Source organism: Nuphar pumila, chromosome 3 (assembly GCF_984573655.1).
Source record: "Nuphar pumila chromosome 3, dmNupPumi1.hap1.1, whole genome shotgun sequence".
NCBI lineage: Eukaryota > Viridiplantae > Streptophyta > Magnoliopsida > Nymphaeales > Nymphaeaceae > Nuphar > Nuphar pumila.
The window spans coordinates 33,019,898-33,042,036 of NC_143251.1; the positions used below are offsets into that span (position 1 = coordinate 33,019,898).

A 22,139-nucleotide genomic window follows, 5' to 3' on the forward strand; every position below is an offset into this window, starting at 1 on the left:
AAACTTTAGAAAAACTCCAAAAAGAAGCCTAAGAGAGAGATTTCATTTTCATAACCGGGAGAAACCCACAAGCCTGACAATTATTATATGGGTGGTCTCGGGCATACCCTGATGTGTCCGGTACCTGACCCGTTGACAGCCCTATACGAACATAAGATGGCGACCCGTGAAGGTAAACCAACCTTGATGTCATGAGTTTGAAACCGTACACTCCCATAAAGGTGTAAGAATAAGTGTCTGACGCATGCGCATACGATATCAATAAGTTGAAACAAGAAATATTTTATTGCTTGTATTTTTTTTTACGTGAATCTAACCCTATAGATATGATCAACATGGTTTGTTTGGTGGGGATCGTCTTTTAAATCACCAAAATCCACTGTGAACCTGCATAATTTTAGAAATTTACTTTTAATGAAAATACATAGCGCAAGTCCGGCCCGCATATTGCTCAGGTGGACCCCAAAATTATTCGGATCAGCACTTTTCATGCCCCTACTTGAGAATTCAAATTCGAATCGAGTACCCGATTCAAACTAGTTCACGTAAAACCGAATAAATAAACGCGGTTTGTGCCTCCAATTTTTTATGACGGAGCTCTCGTTGTCGTCACGCAGTTGCCGCTCGACGACGACGACGACGAAGCGGCGGTCCCATCCCAACCAACCACCGAACTCCGATCTCGCCGTCCCAACCTTGACTCGCGCTCCACCCCTTCGCTTGTCCCTTCCTCACACACGGACCTTCTTCTCTTTTACGGAAACCGGCATAACATTAAAAAAAAAAACCCTAAAAATCATACATATCCCCTCAATCTAACAAACAAATTCAAATGAGTTGAGAGAGGATACCGGAACAAACCCTCGCCCTTTTTGGCAGTCAGAGATACAAGATCCCTCTGGTTTCCGTCGCCGTCCGATCGGATCTTCCGCTTCCATGACGGCGTCGCCCGATGGAATCCGCCAACGCTGAGATGGGATCGGACCAGCTTCGGGACGGCGTTGAAATCCCGTCGGAGATGGAGGAATTGGGTCTGAGCATGGTGCCCAACCCGTCGCCATGGCTGGAGATCCGCCTCATCTACGTGCGTATCTCCTCCTGCTCCGTCGACCTCGCCCCGCAGCGCCTCACCCTCCGCAGCCTCCCCCGCCCAATCGGCGCACTGCTCGAGATCAATGGCTCCAGGATCACGCCCTCTGACTCCGCCTCCCTCGCCCTCCGCCGCGACCGCCGCGACAAGGGCTCCGCGGAGGTCACCTACGTGAGCACCGACGGCGTCAGGATCGCCGGAGCGCTTGGGTTCGAGGTCTCGGACGCGGATGATGGATTGATCCTGTGCGGCTCGCTGGAGCGGGTGGAAGCCCAGTGGGGCGGCTTGGACCCCACGGGGTTGGACATGGACGGGAGGACCGGGTGGAGCATGGATTGCTATTCCGCGGTCGTGTCGCCGAGGTCGTCGTCTCCCCCGTTCCTTCGGGGGGCCGCGGCGACGCCTTCATTGGAGGTTTACGTCGCGGGATGCTGCTCGGGCTTCCCCTTGATACTGACGAAGACGATTCCGCTCTCGTCGAGGAAGAAGGCTGTCCGGCAGGGGACCCTGGAATCGATTCCAGAGGACGAGGAGACCGTGGCGCATCCGAAAGGTGGTACAGCGTTTTTACGCCGGAGGGCGTTACAGGCATGCTCTCGCCCCTCTGTTTCTCGTGTCTTTTATTTTGAGCTTCGTTGTTTGATTTTTGGTTTCCCGATTGATGAATTTTGAGTCCTTGTTTGATTCTCAGTCCAACTTGTTCCTATCTGAAATCGATGGTTGCCACCAAATTTTGGAAATTTGTGGTTTATATGGTGGTTCCTTTAGACAACTACTTTGTTTTTAGTGGAGAATTTTATCTAATTTCGAGAAAACTACTGTGAACTGTTTCCAACAATTTTTTTGCTCTTATGACATTATACTGCAAAATCTTGATTTTCACTTGTCTTAGGAAAGCTTATGGAGAAACTGATATGTCGAAAATATTTTTTTGGGGGTTACCGTGTTTAATGCCGACATCTTTAACTAGGAAGGAAGTTCATCTTTTTCATTTCGATGCTTGAATAAGGAGAGAAAAATCATAAGCATTACGAATACCATTGATTTACATGGAACTCCATTTAATTAGGTTGAGTGCTTCCTTTCTGCTCGGTGGGGTAGGATGTACTGCTTCAAGAACAAACCTACCGGATTACATTTTCTTTACACATATATGATTTTTTTTCTTTTTTATTATTAACTTTCTCCTCAACATGTACTCTAATCCTGAAGATGTAAATGTTAATCTCCTGTTTTATATGTTGTTGTCTTCCTTTCTTGATGTCTTTTAAAAGCTCTATGATTATTTTTGTTCATGCACCTTAATACGGTTGATGGGAGCTGCAATGAGTTGAGAGTTTGCAAGGGCTCTGACGAGTTTCTGATATTTTCTGTAGAATCCAGCTTAGGTTTTAGTTATATATAATTTGATGAGTTATTTCTTCTGAGGGGAACTTTTGGTTTGTGCTGGGCATTTGCTCTAATTTAAAACTTACCATCATTAGTATTTCTAAGATGTAAATCTTGGCTCCGATAATGTAGAGGCTTGATGAATTACTGAGTGAGGTGTTACTTTGAGCCAATCCTTAATTCGTTATGACTCAATCTCCCCCTAATCTCTAGAAGTGAGTTTAAATGTGCAAGCTATAAGCTTGTACCTTGGATATTATAACTGTTACATGTTTTGGTTGCAATCAACAAATTGTTGCTTCTGCCTGAACAAAAACTTGAATTGACATTGAGCTACCTATCATAGGGAAACTCTCACACTTAGGAACACTGCCTGATCGGACAAATTCATTGTCACAAAGGTTTAATCAAAGGGGCGCTGACTTGAAATCAAAGTGGCAAAGGGCGAGGACTTCAAGAGCCTAGTTTTCTAAGGATATAGTGTTCTGTGAGACTTTCTTTGATATATATTATTAAACTGAAAGTATGAAATCTTACTGCTTGTGAAAAGAAAGATCTGTTTCAATGGAAATGGGCGAGATAGCTGTGAGACAAGAGGGCCACTATTATCTTGAAGGTCATTGAAAATGTTTATTTTGTTAAAAAATGATGAAGTTAAGTCAATATGAAGTAAAACCAAACTGGTGTTTTTCAATGTTGTGAGAAGAGAACAATCATAGCTAGCTGTAGTTTCATACAGAATGCAACTTTGCTTTGCTACCTTACAGGAAGTGAGGCACAGGTCGTGGGCTGAAGGTTTTCATGAGAAAGAGTTCTTCTTTACATTCATCTGCAGAGTCAATGTTTAGATGGACAAGTTGGATTTTGTGGTGGAAACAATATTCTATATTTTCTATACAAATGGTTTAAAATGTGATGATTATGCATGAGACATATTATCATTTCTTGAAATGTGACTTATTGAGGAATTTCTGATACACTTACAGGTATCTGGGTTTTAAGTGGTTGCCATATACTCAAGGACTTGGAGATGCTACCTCCAGGGGTATGCTGCAAAAAAATACTACCTCCATGTCCTTCATTGACTCTTCATATCATATTCTTGTGCAAATAAGGCCACAACTCAACTTCTTAATTGGTGCCTCTATTGATTGACAGTGTCCACAAGAAAAATTCTTAAGCAACTTATTGTTGTTGGTTCTCTATCCCAATGAGTCACAATTTTAGCAAGCACGCATATTAGATATTGCATGATCTAGTGGACTATGTTTCATAACTGTGACCACTGATGCAGACCAATCCAGACCCGGCTCCATCAACCCGCCCCAAGATCCAGATGAAGAAGTGGATCAGGTTGGACTCGGATCCAACTCCACCTAAGGGACCGGCTGGCCCTTGTGGGGCCCACCTAGGGAGGTTGACTTTGTTCTTGGGGGCGGTTTATCCGTGTAAATATAAAGAAAAAACCCAGCATTCATATCTTTCGTTCTAATTCGGAAGTTGATTTTTTGTTAAATGAACTCAAAATTTATTTCAAAGAAAATAGTTTTTTACATCATAGATCTTGCCAAAAAACCCCTCAACAAAATAGTCTTCTCGAAAGAAAGCATAGGCATATTATAGACTACTAGAACATTGCTTGTTTCAAAAGATATTCCTAAAAATATTCTGGCTGAAGCCGCTCTTACCGTCGTTTATTTAATGAATAGAATGTCGTCTTGCGCTTTGAAAAGCATCTCTCCTCTTGTCTGCCTAGATGGACGTTATAGGGAGGTTATGAGGGGTCCCTAGGTGTTATCTTGACTCAAGGAAGATTTATCTATTTTTAGAGTTGGGACTCCAAGGAGTCACTTAGGTATATCTCATTTTAGCCTTTGAATTAAATTAAAATCTTGTAACTTGTGAGGGTTGTAAATACCTCTTATTGGCCTATAAATAGGCCTTGTCATTTCAGTATTGATAGGAATGAAAAATTAGAATTGAACTTCTCCCTAAAATCGTCTCTCTCTATTCTCCTCTCTCTCTCCCCCTTGGCCCCTAGCCCTCTTTGTTAAAACATGTCATACCCGATAAAGGGTATTCTTGTATTTCTGCCTAATAGGGGCATTTCAGTCATTTTTTAGTTTCTTTTTCTTTTTCTTCTTTATTTTTATTTTTCTTGTATTTTTTCTTTTTTTTCTTTTATATTTATTGGATTGCATTGGGGGTCTCAACTAAGAGTCGTTGCCCCCCCCAACGGTCATTAATATGACCGTTGGGGGCTCCCAACGACTCTTAGTGGGAGCCCCCCAATGGCCTCCCTTTTTAGTTATATAAATAGGGGTGTTCACCCCTTTGTAAAATAGGCTCTTCCAAGCCCTTATGCTCAATAACATTCTCTTTTTATTTGTAAGCCCTTTGTTGGCTTTTGTATTTGTCCCTTGTGGACTTGTTCATTGTGATTGCACTTGTGGTTGTCCGTTATAGGACATTGGGGTATGCTTTAGCATTCCTTATATCTATTTTTGCGTACTTCATTACATGGTATCAACGCAAGGTTCTGCTCTTGATTCTTGTTAAAGTTGTATTTGCTTTTCTTGTATCTCTCTTCTTGCTCCTCTCGCTTAATCATCATGGAGGGTGAACAAAGGATAGATCTTTCTTTCAAGCTAAATGGTTCAAACTATTTAGGATCGACATCCGCTACGGAGAACAAGCTCAAAGGCAAAAGGCTTTGGGGTTATGTGATGGGTACCGTTCCGAAACCTCAACTTCAACTTACCAAAATGGAAGGAGATCAAGAAAAGGCTTTGGAATGAGGTGCACGAATCAAGGTGATTGAAGAATATCAATCCAGGATTGAGGATTGGGAGAGTGGACATGCAAAGATTCTTGCATGGTTTATGAACAATGTGGAGTTAAAAATGTGTGCAAACATTGCCAAATTTCGTAAAGCTAAGGAGGCATGGTTCTTCATGAAAGGTATGTACACTAAAAAAGACCTCGCTCGACAATTCTTTCTTAAAAAAAATATTCGCACCATTAAGTAAGGAGACGCGTGTCCGTGACTATTTTAGCTCTCTTAGTCCCTTATGGGTTGAGCTGTCTCTCCTAGAACCCAAGTGGGTGGTTAGTGAAGATGTAGAGCTTAGAAGAGAACAAATGTAAAAATAACATTTTTTTCTAATTTTTACATAGGCTTAGGCCCGATTATGAGCAAGTTAGATATTCTCTCTTCCATAGATCTAAGCCTCTTTCCTTAGAAGACGCGGTTGCCGAAATATGCCAAGAAGAAACTCGTCTTGACATGATAAAAGGAGGAGATGAAGTCTTAGCCATATCCAAACCTGACAACCATGTTAAGACCTACAAGCCTCCACATTTTGGGAGGCAAAATGGCTATAATGGTAACTATAAGAAGGCCATATGCCATCATTGTCAAGAACCGGGACACATAAGACCTAATTGTCCCAAGATAAATGAAGCTCCAAAACCTAGAGTTGCTTCCGTTGAAGAAACCACACCAAGGAAGGAAGATTATACCAAAGGAAAAGATTCTTTTTCTCTTGCTCAACTATCGGAGGCACTTCAAATTCTACTCAAATCTCCGTCTACATCCGGTGCCGCCATTGCCTCTTCCTATCCTCCAGGTATGTCTTCTTGGATCCTTGACTCAGGATCTACTTTTCATATGACACTAGTTGAAAATGGGCTATCCGACTTATGTTCAAATTAAAAAACCTTTTATGTTTCAACTGCCGATGGAACATCTTTACAAATCAAAAGTGTTGGAACATTAAGCTCTTTTAAAAATTTCTTGTGCCAAATGTTAGAGTTGTTCAAGAACTAAATTTAAACATTCTCTTCGTTTCTCGAATTTTCAATCATGGATGTGAAATCTCCTTCTCAAATAAGGGTTGCTCTGTGCAGGATCTCCGGTCCGGGAAGCAGATTGGGCAAGGCCATAGGAGGGAGGATCTCTATTACATGAACTACTTGAAACTCCCCACCAACTATTTTTGTAATTATGTCCAAGATAAAGATTTTGAGACTTGGTACAAAAGACTTGAACATCCAAATTTCTCAAAAATGTATTATTTTCCATTTGGGAAAAAAAATTGTAATGAGAAAAATTTTGTTTGTAAGGATTGTATTTTTGGAAAAATAAAATCCACTCCTTTTTCAAATAGAACTTTTGTGTCTAAGAGGCCTTTTGAATTAGTTCATTCGGATGCATGGGGGCCTTTCTCCGGTCATATCAAAACGAGGATATTCATATTATGTTACTTTTATTGATGACTTTACTAGATATGTATGGATTTATTTTCTTAACTTAAAATCCGATACCTTCTCATTTTTTAAGAAATTTCATATGATTGTCAAAAATCAATTCTCAAGTAATATCTCTATCCTTAGGTCCAATTTGGGTGGAGAATACTTGTCAAAAGAGTTTCAAAATTATCTAAAAACCAATGGAATTTGCCATAAAAAATCTTGTCCTAAAACTCCTTAAAAAATGGTTTAGCCGAAAGAAAACATAGACACATTTTGAAAACTACTAGGACTCTTATTTCAAAAGAAACTTCAAAAAGATTTTGGGTCGAAGCCGCTCTAACATCAATTTATTTGATAAATAGAATGATCTCATCATCTTTGCAAAATATATCTCCCTATAAAAAACTATTTGAAAGAATACCCGACTTTAATAGGTTAAGAATTTTTTGTTGTAAATGTTTTGTTCTTTCACACAAAAGAGATAAATTATCACCAAAAGTTATTGAATGTGTATTCTTAGGTTATGGAGAAAATAAAAAAGGATTTAGATGCTTCGACTCCAAAAATAACAAACTGTATGTGTCTAAAAATGTAACCTTTTTGGAAAATGAAAATGGTTTTGAGAAAACTAAAGACATTGATGAAAGCGAATATGCTTTCTTGTTTGATCTTCTTCCTTAAGAAGAAGTGTTTCCAAATGAAAATTCGGTGAATGACCAAGAGGACACTCCTCTTAACAAAATTGAAAATGAAAATGTTAATGAAAATGATATCATTGATAGTAGACCAATTAAAACTTATATTCGGCGTGGTCAAACAAGTTCTCATGAATGCATTGGAAAAATACTCTCTGAATTCTAGCATAGCGGAAACTTCACTTAGAAGATCCAGTCGTATCTCCAATCCCCCTATCATGTTTGTTTCCTATGATTCATTAACACCAAAATATAGGTCATGCCTAATTGCGTTACACTCGTTCCATGAACCATCCCACTATAATGAGGCTAAGAATTTTCCCCAATGGGTTGAAGCCATGAACTTAGAACTTAGTGTCCTTGAAAAAGCAAAAACTTGGAAAATAACTTCATTCCGTATTGGAAAGAAATCTATAGGATGTAGATGGGTCTATAAAGTCAAAACTAAGAGCGATGGGTCCTTAGAACACTATAAAACTAGGTTAGTAGCTAAAGGATACTCTCAAGAATACAGTATTGATTATGAGGAAACCTTCGTCCTGGTTGCTAGAATGACCAGTGTTAGGACTCTTATTGTTGTTGCTTCTATTAAAAAATGACCTATTTATCAATTAGACGTTAAAAATACATTTTTAAATGGTGAACTAAATGAAGAGGTTTACATGGATCCACCGCCAGGGGTATGTATTGGTAATGACAAAATTCTTAAACTCAATAAAGCTTTATATGGATTAAAATAAGCCCCAAAAGATTGACATGATAAATTTAGCAATGTAATGACACGTTTGGGTTTTCGTTCATGCTATATTGACACTACTCTTTTTGTGAAAAGTACAGGGTCTTTGGTGGTTATTCTCCTGCTTTACGTAGATGATATGATTATCACTGGAAGTGATAAGCAAGGAATTAATGATATTAAGAAAGTTTAAAAAAAAATTTTGACATGTCTGATCTTAGATTCTTAAGATATTTTTTAGGTATTGAAGTGACGTACTCCCCAGAGGGTACATTCTTTCTTAAATGAAACTTGCAGCTGACATTTGTTCAAAGTCCGGCATTTCTGACGACAAGAAGACAGAAACTCCTGAAGTTATCAATGCCAAATTAAGATTGAAAGATGAAACTCTTCTTGAAGATCCTACTCCCTACCGTCAACTTGTTGGGTCTCTGACATACTTATCCATCACTCGACCAGACATTGCTCATGCAGTTCATTCATTCAGTCTGTTTCAACATGCACCTACATCGGTGCATATGAGTGCAGTCTTAAGAATCATCAGATATATTAAAAACACTATAACCAAGGGAGTTTTTCTTTTCTCTTCTTCGTCACTTAATTTAATTGCTTATGCTAATGCTGATGCTGATTGGGGAGGAAATTCTAATGATAGAGTCTCAAGTACAGGGTTCTGTGTGTTTTTAGGTGACTATGATTTTCTGGAGATGCAAGAAGCAACACAAAGTATCTTTGTCCTCAACAAAAGCTGAATATCGTGCAATGACCACTACAACCATGGAACTTGTATGGCTTCGCAACCTTCTTAGCGATATGAGCATAGTCTTCTCTACACCTTCGAAGATGTGTTGTGACAATAAAAGCACCATTTATATCGCAAGCAACCACACTTTCCACTAGCGTACTAAACACATTGAGATGGACTGTCACTATGTACGTGATGAATATCTAAGAGGGACTATCACATTGCCATACATTACATCCAAGTACCAGTTGGCGGACTTCTTCACCAAAGCTCTTGGTGCTCCTCGCTTTATCTTTCTACTTAACAAGCTTTCGGTCATCTCCCCGTAAAGCTTGAGGGAGGGTGTTAAAACATATGTCATACCCGATAAAGGGTATTCTTGTATTTCTGCCCAATAGGGGCATTTCAGTCATTTTTCTTAGTTTCTTTTTATTTTTCTTCTTTATTTTTATTTTTCTTGTACTTGTTTTTTCTTTTATATTTATTGGATTGCATTGGGGGTCCCAACTAAGAGTCGTTGGGCCCCCCCAACGGTCATTAATATGACCGTTGACCGTTGGGACTTAGTGGGAGCCCCCCAATGGCCTCTCTTTTTAGTTGTATAAATAGGGGTGTTCACCCCTTTGTAAAATAAGCTCTTACAAGCCCTTATGCTCAATAACATTCTCTTTTTATTTGTAAGCCTTTTGTTGGCTTTTGTATTTGTCCCTTGTGGACTTTTTCATTGTGATTGCACTTGTGGTTGTCGGTTATAGGACATTGGGGTATGCTTTAACATTCCTTATATCTATTTCTGCGTACTTCATTACACTCTTCTCTCTCTCAATCTCTGCAGTCTCTTGGCTGACGTCTCTAATGATCGGCGGATCAGATTTAGGTCTGGAACTTGGTGGTCTTCTAGGCTGCTGCCCCCAACAAGCTCTAAGGACCAAACATGTGGATGCACTATAAGAACAGTGGCTAAGATCGTGAACTCACCACCGAACCTGGGGTCCAGCAGTACCCTACCTATGCCCAAGCTTGGTCTGACCTCCCTGCAAGTCCCAGTAAGTCAACCAATTCCCTACCTGAGCCTAGACTATTCCCTTCCTTTTCCCCACTGTAACTTGCAGAATTTGACCTGATTTGTCTAAGTCATATCTCACGAACCAGACCTCCCCCTGAGCTAAAATTTGGACCCAATCTTCCCCTACGTGTCCTAAGCCTACCTCATAAAAATTCAGCATTTTACCCCAACCCAGTAGAGAGAATCAATTTTTCTACTAAACCCTTCCTAGCCCAAATCACAGTCCAGCCTAGTCCAGACCCTAACCCGACTTCCATGTTCCAAACCCTGTATCTCCCTAACCAAAACTATTTAGGCTCTGATTTTTTGTCAGAACCTTCCTCAACATGTCCTTTGTGTCCCCTCCAAATTTTAGAATTTCCTGTACACTGTTTGGTTGAAATAAATTTTCTTCTGGACTCTGTCAGGACCAGCCTGAAACCTGACACTGTTTTAGCCTACCCGACCTAACCTAGACCTACTTGTGGGCCCAAGAATATAACAACTTGATATCGGAGCAAACTTGAAGCGAGCCCATGCTACATAAGCAAGGCCAAGTAAATCCACCCACAATGAATTCCAAAGTCATCAACAAGTTCGGTGGAAGAACTAACACCAAATCCGGTGGTGTTCGCATGGCTGAAGTCGAAGCCAACCTTCAACAAGTCCTCAACTTGGTCCCGCAAGTTTAAGTGGACATATGAGCTGTCCGATATCAGTTACAAGATGCTCGACAATAGTTCAAGTCCCTTTACAAGGTGGTGATGTTCTCGTGGAGGTGCATGTTAATTGGGAGGAGATGAACACTCAATAATTCGTTTATGAAGGACGAGCGAAAATGGATCAAATTCTCGTAGATGAGAATCTTGACACCTTCTGCGTTGACCCTATTGGCCAGAACAATGATCATCGCGAAGAGAAATTCCGTTGCCCAACAACCAAAATACAAAATTTCATCCTCCAGATTGAAGGTTGTTCCATTCTACAACAATACTGAAGACATCGAACCATTGGGTCCTGACAAGTAATGAAGACATCCAACCACTGGTACTATATGCTAATTTGTAACATTACAACTTGTTCGCATCAAGGGCCCTAAAGTACTATATGCTGATATATAACATTACAACTCATTCTTCAATTGAAAAAATGTCTTTGCAAAAAGAACCATGTTATTCTTTCCATATTATGAAGAAGTCGCGGAAGTTGTAGAAGGCTGCTAGACTGATACAGAGGCTTGGGTAGTTGCAACAGGGATGCTTCTTTGAAAAAAATTGAACCAATCACATGCACTTAGAACCAGAGCGAAAGTGTTGCGGTTGTACCACCTAAACATAACACAACTTTATTTGTCACTTGGCTTATTGAGCGGATCAAACTACCAATCCAACAAAGGTAGCTTGATTGTGGCAAGGAGAGGAAGCACTACAAGTAAATGAATCATCAGAGTGGCGCAACAGAAGCCGTAGTTGGCAAACCCGTGACTCGGGCTCTTATCGCCCGACCCTTGACTTGACACGGTAACTCGCATGGGTTAGGACCTAAGTCACATGGGTGCGGGTGCGGGGATTTGGCACTTCCAAAAAACCCGGGTGCGGGGGTGCAGGGGTGCGGCAAAAAAAAAAAAAAAAAAAAAAAAAATATATATATATATATATATATATATATATATATATATATATATATATATATATATATATATATATATATAAGGGGTCCGGGTTCCCCCGACGTGGGTCCTGGGCAAGGCCGTTCTGTTCCGGGCAAGGCCTAATCAATACCACCACCAGCTACGCTCACGTCACTTTCTAGCAAAATAATTAACTGGCTGGGCAAGGCCTTGACCTTAGCTGCCCGCCCTTTCCCCTCTAACCCACAAACCTCATTTCACCACGTCAAGTGCTCACGTCATTTTTTTTATTGTAATGATTATAAAGAAGATCAAACCAAGACCCATTAGTTTAATTTAAGTAGAATATCATTGTATCTCCTTGGTCAGGATGTAATTACTTGGGCTTTAAAATCACCAGTCAATATCTTATTAGTTTTGACCTCTGTTTCCGTGACCGTACCTCCTCCAGCCATCTTTTCTTCCTTTACATTTTTAGAATTCTTTATGACATATAATAAGATATTGGGAGATTTTGTGTTTTGTGCTTTTTCCTTCTAGAAGTGGAGGGGAGACTAGTTGGGGGCAATTAGTTAGTGCATCACGTGAAGTAACTTTGGTTAGAGTCCCCAACCCTGGTTGGGTGCAACACTCGAGACATGTAAAGGGTTAGTGTGATGTGATTTGAAGTAATAAGGGGCAGCAGCGTTAGCTTTACTAATTTGTCCCAAAGGCCGAATGTTGGAAGCATGGGAAGCAGCGAAGGATGAAAGGGGGAGATTGGTTGCGCATCAGAGTCCGGGGCAGTAGTAATGCAGGCACAACAGGGAGCTTTGCAGGCGCAGCAGCAGCAGCCATGGCCGTGAATGATTCCCTTTAGGTTGGTGGCTTCAGAGGGGAGCTGTTTTCCGTTTGTGGTCTGGTTTGCTGACTTTTGATAAAAAAAAGCAAGGTTTTTTTGTGTATTTTCCTTAAGAAAAAGTAGTATTTTTCTTCTTTTTTTGGTGGTTTTAATGGAGGTGGGTGGTGGTGTTCTTGAGATGGTAGACAAGAGAAATGTTCGTGTTGGTGTTGATGGTGGTGGTTTTGAGGACGGGGAGAGAGGAGTTGGTGGTGAAGAGAGGGAAGGTATTAGTTCGGCGCCTCAAAAGCTGTCTCGCACCGACGCGTTCCCCTTTAGGATGCCTCCCTTCTCCCGTTGTGACAACAACCCCACCTTTTATAACAGTGAGGGCAGGTCGAGCGATTTATACGATGTCCCCGGTGGTGCAATTGCAGCAGGAGCTACTGCAACAAGGACTCTGCAACCTTTTCCTATTGCCTTCAAATCCCCAAGTATCAACTCTAAAACAACACCCCTTCCAAAACACCCTTTGCATTTTTCCGGCACCTCTGATTTGTCCAAAGAATCACCCTTATACCATTTCATAGAGCAAAATTAAAAAAAAATAATCCGCGATGACTCGGTGAATCAGTATGGATTCATCGAGCTGTGTCTCAGATCAGTGGCCCAGTTAATGGGCCATCTGATCCGACTCAGACGATTCTCGAGTCGGATCGTTGGGTTTAGTGTTGTTAAAAGCTTGTTTTGAGGCGTAAAAGCGCGCCTCAAAGCAAGGCGTAGGCAAATTTGCTTGAGGCGCACCTAGAAAGTGCAAGAAAGGCTGAGGTGTGCGCCTCATGTGGTTTGCGGTGCTCTTTTGCCTCGAGGCGCGCCTCATATTCAAATGGTCAAATGGGGTCAAAGGCCCCATTTGACCCTTTTTAAGTTGTTAAAAAAACAAAAAAAAAGACGTCAAAGGGGGCAGTGGTTCCGATTGTTTAGGGCAAACCATCTTCCACATTTTCCTCCTCCACCTCCCTTCAACCTGGATCGACGATCAGCAACAACATTCCGACACTTCAAATGGTAATCTCTCTCTCTCCACCTTCTCTTTCAATTTTTCCTTCTTTCAGTTTTTTCCTTCTTCGTGCCCTCTGTTCTTCTTTTCTGTATTTCATTCTTCTGTTTTTTTTTTCATCTTCACCTTCTTTTTGTCTTTCTTCTTCTTTTCTTTTCCCACCTTCTTCTTTTTCTTTTTTCTTTTCTTTTCGTTTTTAACTTTCTTTCTTCTTTTTCTTTTCTCTGTTCCTTTTTCCTTTTCTTCTTTACCTTCTTTCTATCTTTATTCTTTCTTCTTCTTTTGTTCTTTTCTTCTTTCGTGCCCTCTGTTCTTCTTTTGTTTATTTCATTCTTCTTTTGTTTTTTTTTCATCTCCTTTCTTTCTTTCTTTCTTCTTCTTTTCTTATTCTCCCATTTCTTCTTCCTTTTCTGTTTTCCTTTCTTTTCGTTTTTGATTTTTCTTTCTTTTTTTTCTCCTCTATTTCTTTCTTAGTTTTTAATTTTCCTTCTTCTTTTCTTTTTTCTCTTTCTTATTTTTCTTCTTTGTTCCTGTCATCTATCTTTCTTCCTTTTTTTTCTTTTCTATCACTGTGTGTGATGAATGCCATGCATATACGTGTATGTGTGCTTTATAATGAGTACATATGATGTGTGTGTAGGTTAACATGCGGTGTGTGTATGTGTGTTCTGTTTAGTGTATATGTAAATGTAGTTGAGTGTGTGTTGTTTGTTATACACTGTTTACTCTTTTCCTGATATACACTACATGCTACATACTATGTCACATGGGTGCGGGTGCTGGGATTCGGCACTTCCAAAAAACCCGGGTGCGGGGGTGCGGCAGGGGCAAAAATGTAAATATATATATATATATATATATATATATATATATATATATATATATATATATATATATATATATATATATATATATATATATATATATATATATATATATATATATATATATATATATATATATATATATATATATATATATATATATATATATATATATATATATATATATATATATATACACACACACCGTAGGTTCCCCCGACGCGGGTCGGGGGTCCAATTTTTTTTTTTTGCTGGTGTTTGTTTGAAGACTTGTTACCCGCGTTCTGCTTGTTGTGTACTTTGGCGCAACGAGACAAAATTGATGAACCGAAAGGATTGGCAATCTGATCGACCCAGCCTGCCTGCTGCGTTCTGTTGACTGTCATGATTCAATCATGTCTGAAACTCCAACGAAAAAAAATATTAGCAAAGGTTTGATGTGGTTTGTTGAAGAGAGTCTTCACGAGGTCTACGGCTCCACCGCCACTGCCACGCCACTGCCTAGGGTTCTTCAAATTTTATTTTATATACAGTTGCACACAGATGACAGCTAAAAGAAATTTATTGGATTTGACATGTGGAAAAGAGAGGTCTACACAAGGCTACGGCTAGAGCACCCATCTCGTCAGGAGAAAAGTGAATACTAATAGCCACCAAGGCTACCACCACCATTATCATTTATTATGGAGAGAGAAAATCCTTGATGAAGAAGGATTTGGATCGTTGAAGCCTTGAATGATAAAGACTTCAAAGGGCTCTTGAATTTTGGTTTTAATTTTTGAGGAAGATTGATCATAATTTCCAAGTTAACAGTATGTTTTCCAACGCTGCTTTCCAACGCTGCAAATTAATTGTTTGGACGCAGGAATAGCATGGGATGCCAACAAAGCTCGTCAGATGTTGTGGACACAAGTGCCCCTTTATAAAACAAGAGAAGCAACAACAAGTAGCTGTCAGCAGATTTTTTTTTTTTTAAAATTCCGCAGCCCATTTCGTAGGGCAAATTTTTTTTTTAAAAAAGTCCAAAAAAATGAACCGAAATGACCCTGGGTGCGGTCAACGCACCCAGGATCGGGTTGACCGCACCCGCACCCGCGTCGAGTCGCGTCGATGTGGGTGCGGCACCCTGCTAGCCGAATCCCTGTGACATAGGCTACACATATATATACAACTGTTGTATACATATGTGTGTATATTGTGTAATTCTACTTTTTATATGTAATTATGTGTTCTTGTTAATTAATTATTTATATATATTAATTTGCTTGAAGATTGTTTATTAAAATATTATACTATTTTCTTGCTAGTTTAAAAATATTGTAATTTAGTTTAGATTCCTCACTTAATGTCCAATTATTCATTAATAGTACATAAATTATGCATATTTTTTATTTAATCAAATTTTTTAATATTTTTTGTTAAGCTTACGCTTTATGCCTCGCTTCATGAGCGGGTCTTACGCCTCGCTATGCCTCAACTCTATTCACAACATTGGCCGGGTTTGCCAACTATGGCAGAAGCATGATGGGTGCCTCATTGGGTTGGAGCAAAGAAGAAAGGTTTTTGGCTAGTGGACTAGGCAAATTTCAAGGAGGGGATGACGAGGACCAATCCGGACCCGACTCCACCAACCCGCCCCAAGATCCAGATGAAGAAGTGGATCTGGTTGGACTCGGATCCGACAACACCTAAGGGACTGGCTGGCCCTTGTGGGGCCCACCTAAGGAGGTCGACCTCTCCTCTTAGCTGCCTAGATAGATGTGAAAGAGGGGTTATGAGGGGTCCCTACGTGTTATCTTAACTCGAAAAAGGTTTATCTATTTTTAGAGTTGGGACTGCAAGGAGTCACTTAGGTATATCTCATTTTAGCCTTTGAATTAAATTGAAATCTTGTAACTTGTGAGGGCTGAAAATACCCCTCATTGGCCTATAAATAGGCCTTGTCATTTCAGTATTGACGGGTCGGGTTTGGTTCGGACCTAGGTGAAACTAGACTTGGACCAGATTTTCGGGTATGGTATCGGGTCCGGACCCGAGTCTAATCAGGACTACTATAAGAGAAACCATACTCGGACCCGATAAGAACTGCATGAACCAGACTCGGTAAAATAATAATTTTTATCATTTTTACATTGAAAAATTGCGAGTCGTAATCAGAACTTGGGTCGGGCCCGCGTCTGGTATAAAATTTCACAAACTATACCTGGGTCCATGTATTAATCGGACCTTCGGATCTGAACCCGTGTCTTAATCGGGTCTTCTTATTTGTCACCATACCCGAACTCTATAGGGTTTGGTCTGGGTCGGGTTCGGGTAAAACCGACCCGTTGACACCCCTAATTGATAGGAATGAAAAATCTGAATTGAACTTCTCCTTAAATCGCCTCACTCTCTCTCTATATATTCTCCTCTCTAAGGGACGAGTCCCTCTCTCTCCCTTTGGCCCCTAGGCCCTCTTCTCTTTACAATGACTTTGTCACTCTTGGCTAACGTCTCTAAGGCTCATAGGATCAGACTTAGGTCTGGAACTTGGTGGTCTTCTAGGCTGCTGCCCCCAACAAGCTCTAAGGATCAATCATGTGGATGCACTATAAGAACGGTGGCTAAGATCGTGAACTCACCACCTAACCTGAGGTCCAGCAGTACCTTACCTCTGCCCAAGCTTGGTCTGACCTCCCTGCAAGTCCCAGTAAATCAACCAACTCCCTACCTGAGTCTAGACTATTCCCTTCTTTTTTCCCAAGACGTTGAACCCAAATCAAGTCCAGATTCTACCTGCTGTAGCTAGCAGAATTTGACCTGATTTGTCTAGGTCATATATCAGGAACCGGACCTCTCCCTGAGCTAAAATTTGGTGCCAATCTTCCCTTACGTGTCCTTATCCTACCCCATAAAAATTCAGTATTTTACCCCAACCCAGTAGAGAGAATCAATTTTTCTACTAAACCTTGCCTAGCCCAAATCACAGTCCAGCCTATCCAGACCCTAACCCGACTTCCTTGTTCCAGACCCTAGCCCGACTTCCTTGTTCCAGACCCTGTATCTCCCAACCAGAACTAGTTAGGCTCTGATTTTTTGTCAAAAACTTCCTCAATCTGTCCTTAGTATGCCCTCCAAATTTCAGAATTTTCCTGTACACAGTTTGAGAGATAAAATTTCTCCTGGACTCTGTCAGGACCAGCCTGAAATATGACCCTGTTTTAGTCTACCCGACCTAACCTAGACCTACCCGTGGGGCCAGGAACGTAACAACCACATCCTGCAATTATATTTTATTGTTATTGTTCTATTTCAATTATTATTGTTAGTTTTAGTTTTCAGTTTTGTTCCTGTTTCACGTGGCTGCTTTTCTTTTTTTTTTCCTATATGATAACTGCATACCTGGAAAATTTACTTCATTTATTGTGTGCAAGTGGAGGGTAGTTTTGTCCTTCTAGCACTCAATCTATGCCACAGTGACATGCTATATAGGGCCTGTCACTAGGCGACTTGCTATGTCATGCTGAAACGTTATTTAAAAATTTCTAAATAATGCTATTTTTCAATAATAGATATATCTTTTATATATTAAAATACCAAAAATATATTAGATAATAATAAAAATGTGTGTCCTTGTGTCGTAGTTTTTGAAAAAATTACAAATTCACGTCTCATATCTATATTGAAGCAGTGTTGTGAGAGGCGTAAGCCTCAGTGCCTGAAGCGTACGCTTCAGAGGCGAAGCGTAAGCAAAAAGTACCGAGGCTCTGTAGTGAGGCGATTGAGTCTTAAAGCGCACACTTCACATGGGTGAAGCGTACGCCTCGCATCGAAGCACGCTTCGCATCTAAGGCGTGCGCATCATGTTACTCTTCTCACTTCGGTGCGCGATGGAGTACCTCGAGATGACGGAGGAGCACAGCCACGGCAATCTCATTGCCAAGACGAAGGCGTTCTTGAGCTCGTGCGAGCGGCTCCTGGCGGAGGCCGAAGAGCTCGGCATCATCATGGGAAGCAATGCCAGGCGGGGGATCCACCGATGGTCTTGGCAAGGAAGTTGTTGTTGGTGCGGCAGATCTCGGGGAAGGACAATATTTGGGGGTTCTCTGGGAGGGACTCACAAAGGCCCCGCAACCGGCGGGGGATCCACCGATGGTCTTGGCAAGGAAGTTGTTGGTGGTGCGGCAGATCTCGGGGAAGGACAATATTTGGGGGTTCTTTGGGGGGATCCACTGCGTGCTAGAGGAGGTTGCCCTTGAGTCGTCTGGGTTGCTTGAATCAGTGGTGGTGAGGTTGGCGCTCCAGCTGGAGGAGGGGGCATGGCCGGAGAGCTCTCTGATATGACCTCTTCATCCGAAAGGCTTGTTCACGAAGGCTCTAGCGTCTGATCGTGTTTGGTGGCTTGTTCACGAAGGCTCTAGACCTTTTTAAATTATATTAAAAAGCCTTTCGCAGTTTTTAAATTATATTAAAAAGCCACCAAATATAAATGATAAAGTTGTTAAATTATATTAAAATAATATGCTAGCGTTTGATCGTGTTAGCCAAAATGGGGGTGTCCGTAAGACATAGACTGTAGATTTGGGACGTGGCATAGACCTTTGTTTTATTTTTAAAGCATATTGTGCTACAATTTCCTAACTGCACCACATGCATTTTGATATTTGATCAGTTATTGCCCTTACCTGGCATTACATCAACAGGGCAATAACTGAACATCCTTCATCATTCTCATCCCTTGTGCCCAACGGCCACAATCCCCCTCTCCATCATCTAGCGGTGTAAAATGGATCTTCTATTCTGAATCCAGTACATTCTTTTTTGATATATTATTATTTTTTAAATCATAAATGTGTTTTTAAACCATAAATACTATTTATTTTATACTGTTGTTTATTATTAGTTTTTATTTTAATTTTTTATTATTTTATTAATTTTATATATATTTTTATTTTGATCATGAAGCTTACGCTTCAACGCCTCGAGGCTTACGCCTTGCTTCATAACAAGCATAACGCCTCGCTTCGCCTCAACGCATTTAACAACTTTGTATTGAAGGACTGATAAAGATAAGGTAGAACCTAATTCAATCCTCCCATGCCATGCTGCCATTTATCTGAAATCAGGGTGTTTTGGAATTAACAAAACGATGAAGATGTTGGTTAAAAATTGTTCTGCATGTATGGCTTCAGACTGTTGTCAGATTTAATGTCCATGATAATAGTTTGATCATGAACTTTTTGGTTTTTTGGATAACCACCTCGTTCATCAAGTTCATTGGCGTAAAATCCCATGTCCCCCTTGCCCACCAGGGATTACACCCAGCTTTGGCCTCACAACAAAGGATGTGCACTGGTAGGTTTCAAACTCGTGACGTCCCATCAACTTGGTGGCATTCACAAGTCCCCTACCAGACGAGTAGAGCCCTTGTGGGCATGATCCTGTTGTTTATTGGTACGTTTATTTAGATGACCTTCACTTTTAAAAATAGGAAAAGTCTTCCATCACTAATGCCCTGCATACCCTCAATGTGGTGGGCATTTTTACCCACCAGAACCCTAAAAGGGACTTCCAAAATACAGGCTAGTAGTGCTAACCCGTTCTGTCCATGGTTGAAGCTCTCACAAGTGAAACAGAGTGACACAGCTACATGTGTCCTGTCATAACATCAAATCATGTAAAATCACATCTATGGAATGCCTCTCCATTCAGAATCACAAAAAACTCTCTTATATTTGTATGGGATGTTAAATCCTTTTAATAGTGCACATTTAAACATGATTTTGTTAATTTTGTCTGTGAACTTTGCTTTCATTTCCTACAGTTATTATCCGTAGTCCAATTCCTGTCAATATTCAATTAGGTATGGATCGTCTGATGTTTTCTAGGTAGTTGATTTTTTCTTTGTGATAAAGTTTACGCTAATCATGCTGTTTCTGTGCTCATGCTTGTATCGAAGTCTATCTTTGATTTACATGCAGGAAATTTTGTGTGATCTCGTTGCTTATGGTTGATGGGACATGTCATTGAATTTGATCACATGCTACTAATGGCATGCGTGTGAAATTACATATTTAGAGAGCTGGTTTTGAAAATCGCATTTTGAGTTTGCCACTGGCAAATGCTAAGCATTTTTGTTTTGCTTTCAACTGGCATTTCATTCTGTTTATAGCTTTGAACAGTCTGTGTCCAGATATGATTTGGAAGGCTTGTGCATAACACAGCTAACTATATAGTCACGAACTCATCAGGTAAAGAGTTCTGGTATATGCCTATGACAATGCATGTACTGTTTTTGTAGGTGCCAAATGAGAGAATGGATGCCTATGATTCTGAAGACAAGATTGGCCATAGTTTTTATACAGGAGATGGGTACTCTGAAGATGATGGACAACTCACGTGGTTCAATGCTGGTGTTAGGGTTGGTGTGGGGATTGGTCTGGGAATGTGTCTTGGCATCGGGATCGGTGTTGGACTGCTCATGCATTCATACCAGGCTACAACCAGAAATTTCAAAAGGAGATTTTTCTAGACAGTGAGAGTGGCTATGCAGCAACACCAAATGAAAGGTGCAAGATATCTTTTTTATCACATTGCAGGAAACATATAGGGCACATAATCTTTGGCAGTGAATTCCCAGTGTCCCACGCAGAAACAGGGATGCCCAATATGATAGATGACGACAGGTTGCTGAATTTGGTGTTGGATTTGTACAGTTTGCCTGGTCGTTCCATGGCTTTCTCCTGCATCTTCCCTGTTGCTGTTGTTGGCATCTTCGGTAAACAGTTCGTGAAGAGTTTGTGCTCTTTGTAGGCGTAGGCAGGATACTTCCCTGCAATAAGTCGACTGTTATCGCATAGCAGAATAGTTAGTGGACAACAGAAGAGTGCTGGTACGCTTGGAAAGTAAGCAATGGAACTGAACCTTTGCTTATTGAAGTTGTAAAAAGAAAGATATACTGCTTCAGGGTCATGTCCATAGGTGCAAAGGTGGTTATGTGTTTCATCTTCCAGTGTAAAGATTGTACTTATATCTTCCTTTTTTGAGACGTGTTCAATTTCTTAACCTTTTGTCTATTTTTTTTCTTTTTTTGGTGGGTTGTGTAATGCTTCTTAGGGATGGCAGTGGACCGGAGGAAAACGGGGCCCCGCCCTGCCTCGCCCTGTATGGACCGGGGATGAAGGGCATGAAACAGGGATGGAGGCTGGGATGAAGGTCAAAATTCATCCCCGTGCGGGGATGGAGGCGGGGATGGACTTACACTTTCCCCCACCCCATCCCATCCCCGCCGCACCCCGCCCCATCCCCGTTAATAATATTACTAAAATACCTAAATCTAACTAATAAAATTATAAAAAAACCACAATAATATACACTAACTTACTAACCCTAAATTGTGCAGCACCACGTTCTTCGACCCTCAACCCTCTCTCTCTGTCCACCATTGACGACCATCATCGTCAGTGCCAAATTCGTCCACCAACAGCGATGGAGGTTCTCCATCACCATTGGTGACCATCATCGCTGACCCTCTCTCCGTCCACCATCGGTGCCAAACACCTCCATCGCACTAGTCTCGGAGAATAGGTTGGGACCATCCCTCTCTCTATCCATCGTAGTCGTCAGTCGATTAGGATCATCTGTTTGCATAACGGTTCTAATACTTAGGGCTGTCACAACCTCATTTTATTCTCCTTTATTCTCTGTTTTGATGGTTACTTGGTCAGGTCTTATTTTATTTGTTGAATCATTACTTTTGTCTTTTAGGAATGTGTTGTTCCTTTGAAATCCGTAGCCATTTTCGGTTTTATCTTTTAAAGACATGTAATTTTTTTAAAATCTATACCTCTCTTTTGAAAATTGCTTGAATAA

At 40.7% G+C, this 22,139-nt stretch overlaps 1 protein-coding gene across 1 annotated transcript; it reads left to right on the plus strand.

Moving 5' to 3' along the window:
* The first annotated feature begins 809 nt into the window (after positions 1 to 809).
* LOC149842523 (Erythronate-4-phosphate dehydrogenase family protein) lies at positions 810 to 21,332 on the plus strand. Its single transcript, XM_089999256.1, has 2 exons — positions 810 to 1,678; positions 20,569 to 21,332. The coding sequence occupies exons 1-2, from the start codon at positions 953 to 955 to the stop codon at positions 20,797 to 20,799; spliced, it is 957 nt and encodes a 318-aa protein (XP_089855382.1). The 5' UTR covers positions 810 to 952; the 3' UTR covers positions 20,800 to 21,332.
* Positions 21,333 to 22,139: the final 807 nt, after the last annotated feature.

What these genes read in the sequence shown, in the direction of transcription:
- LOC149842523 (XM_089999256.1), top strand. Translation starts at nt 953, where the DNA reads ATGGAATCCGCCAACGCTGAGATGGGATCGGACCAGCTTCGGGACGGC. An exon ending in TACGCCGGAGGGCGTTACAG is followed by an intron (nt 1,679 to 20,568) that starts GCATGCTCTCGC and finishes CTGTTTTTGTAG; the next exon opens with GTGCCAAATGAGAGAATGGA.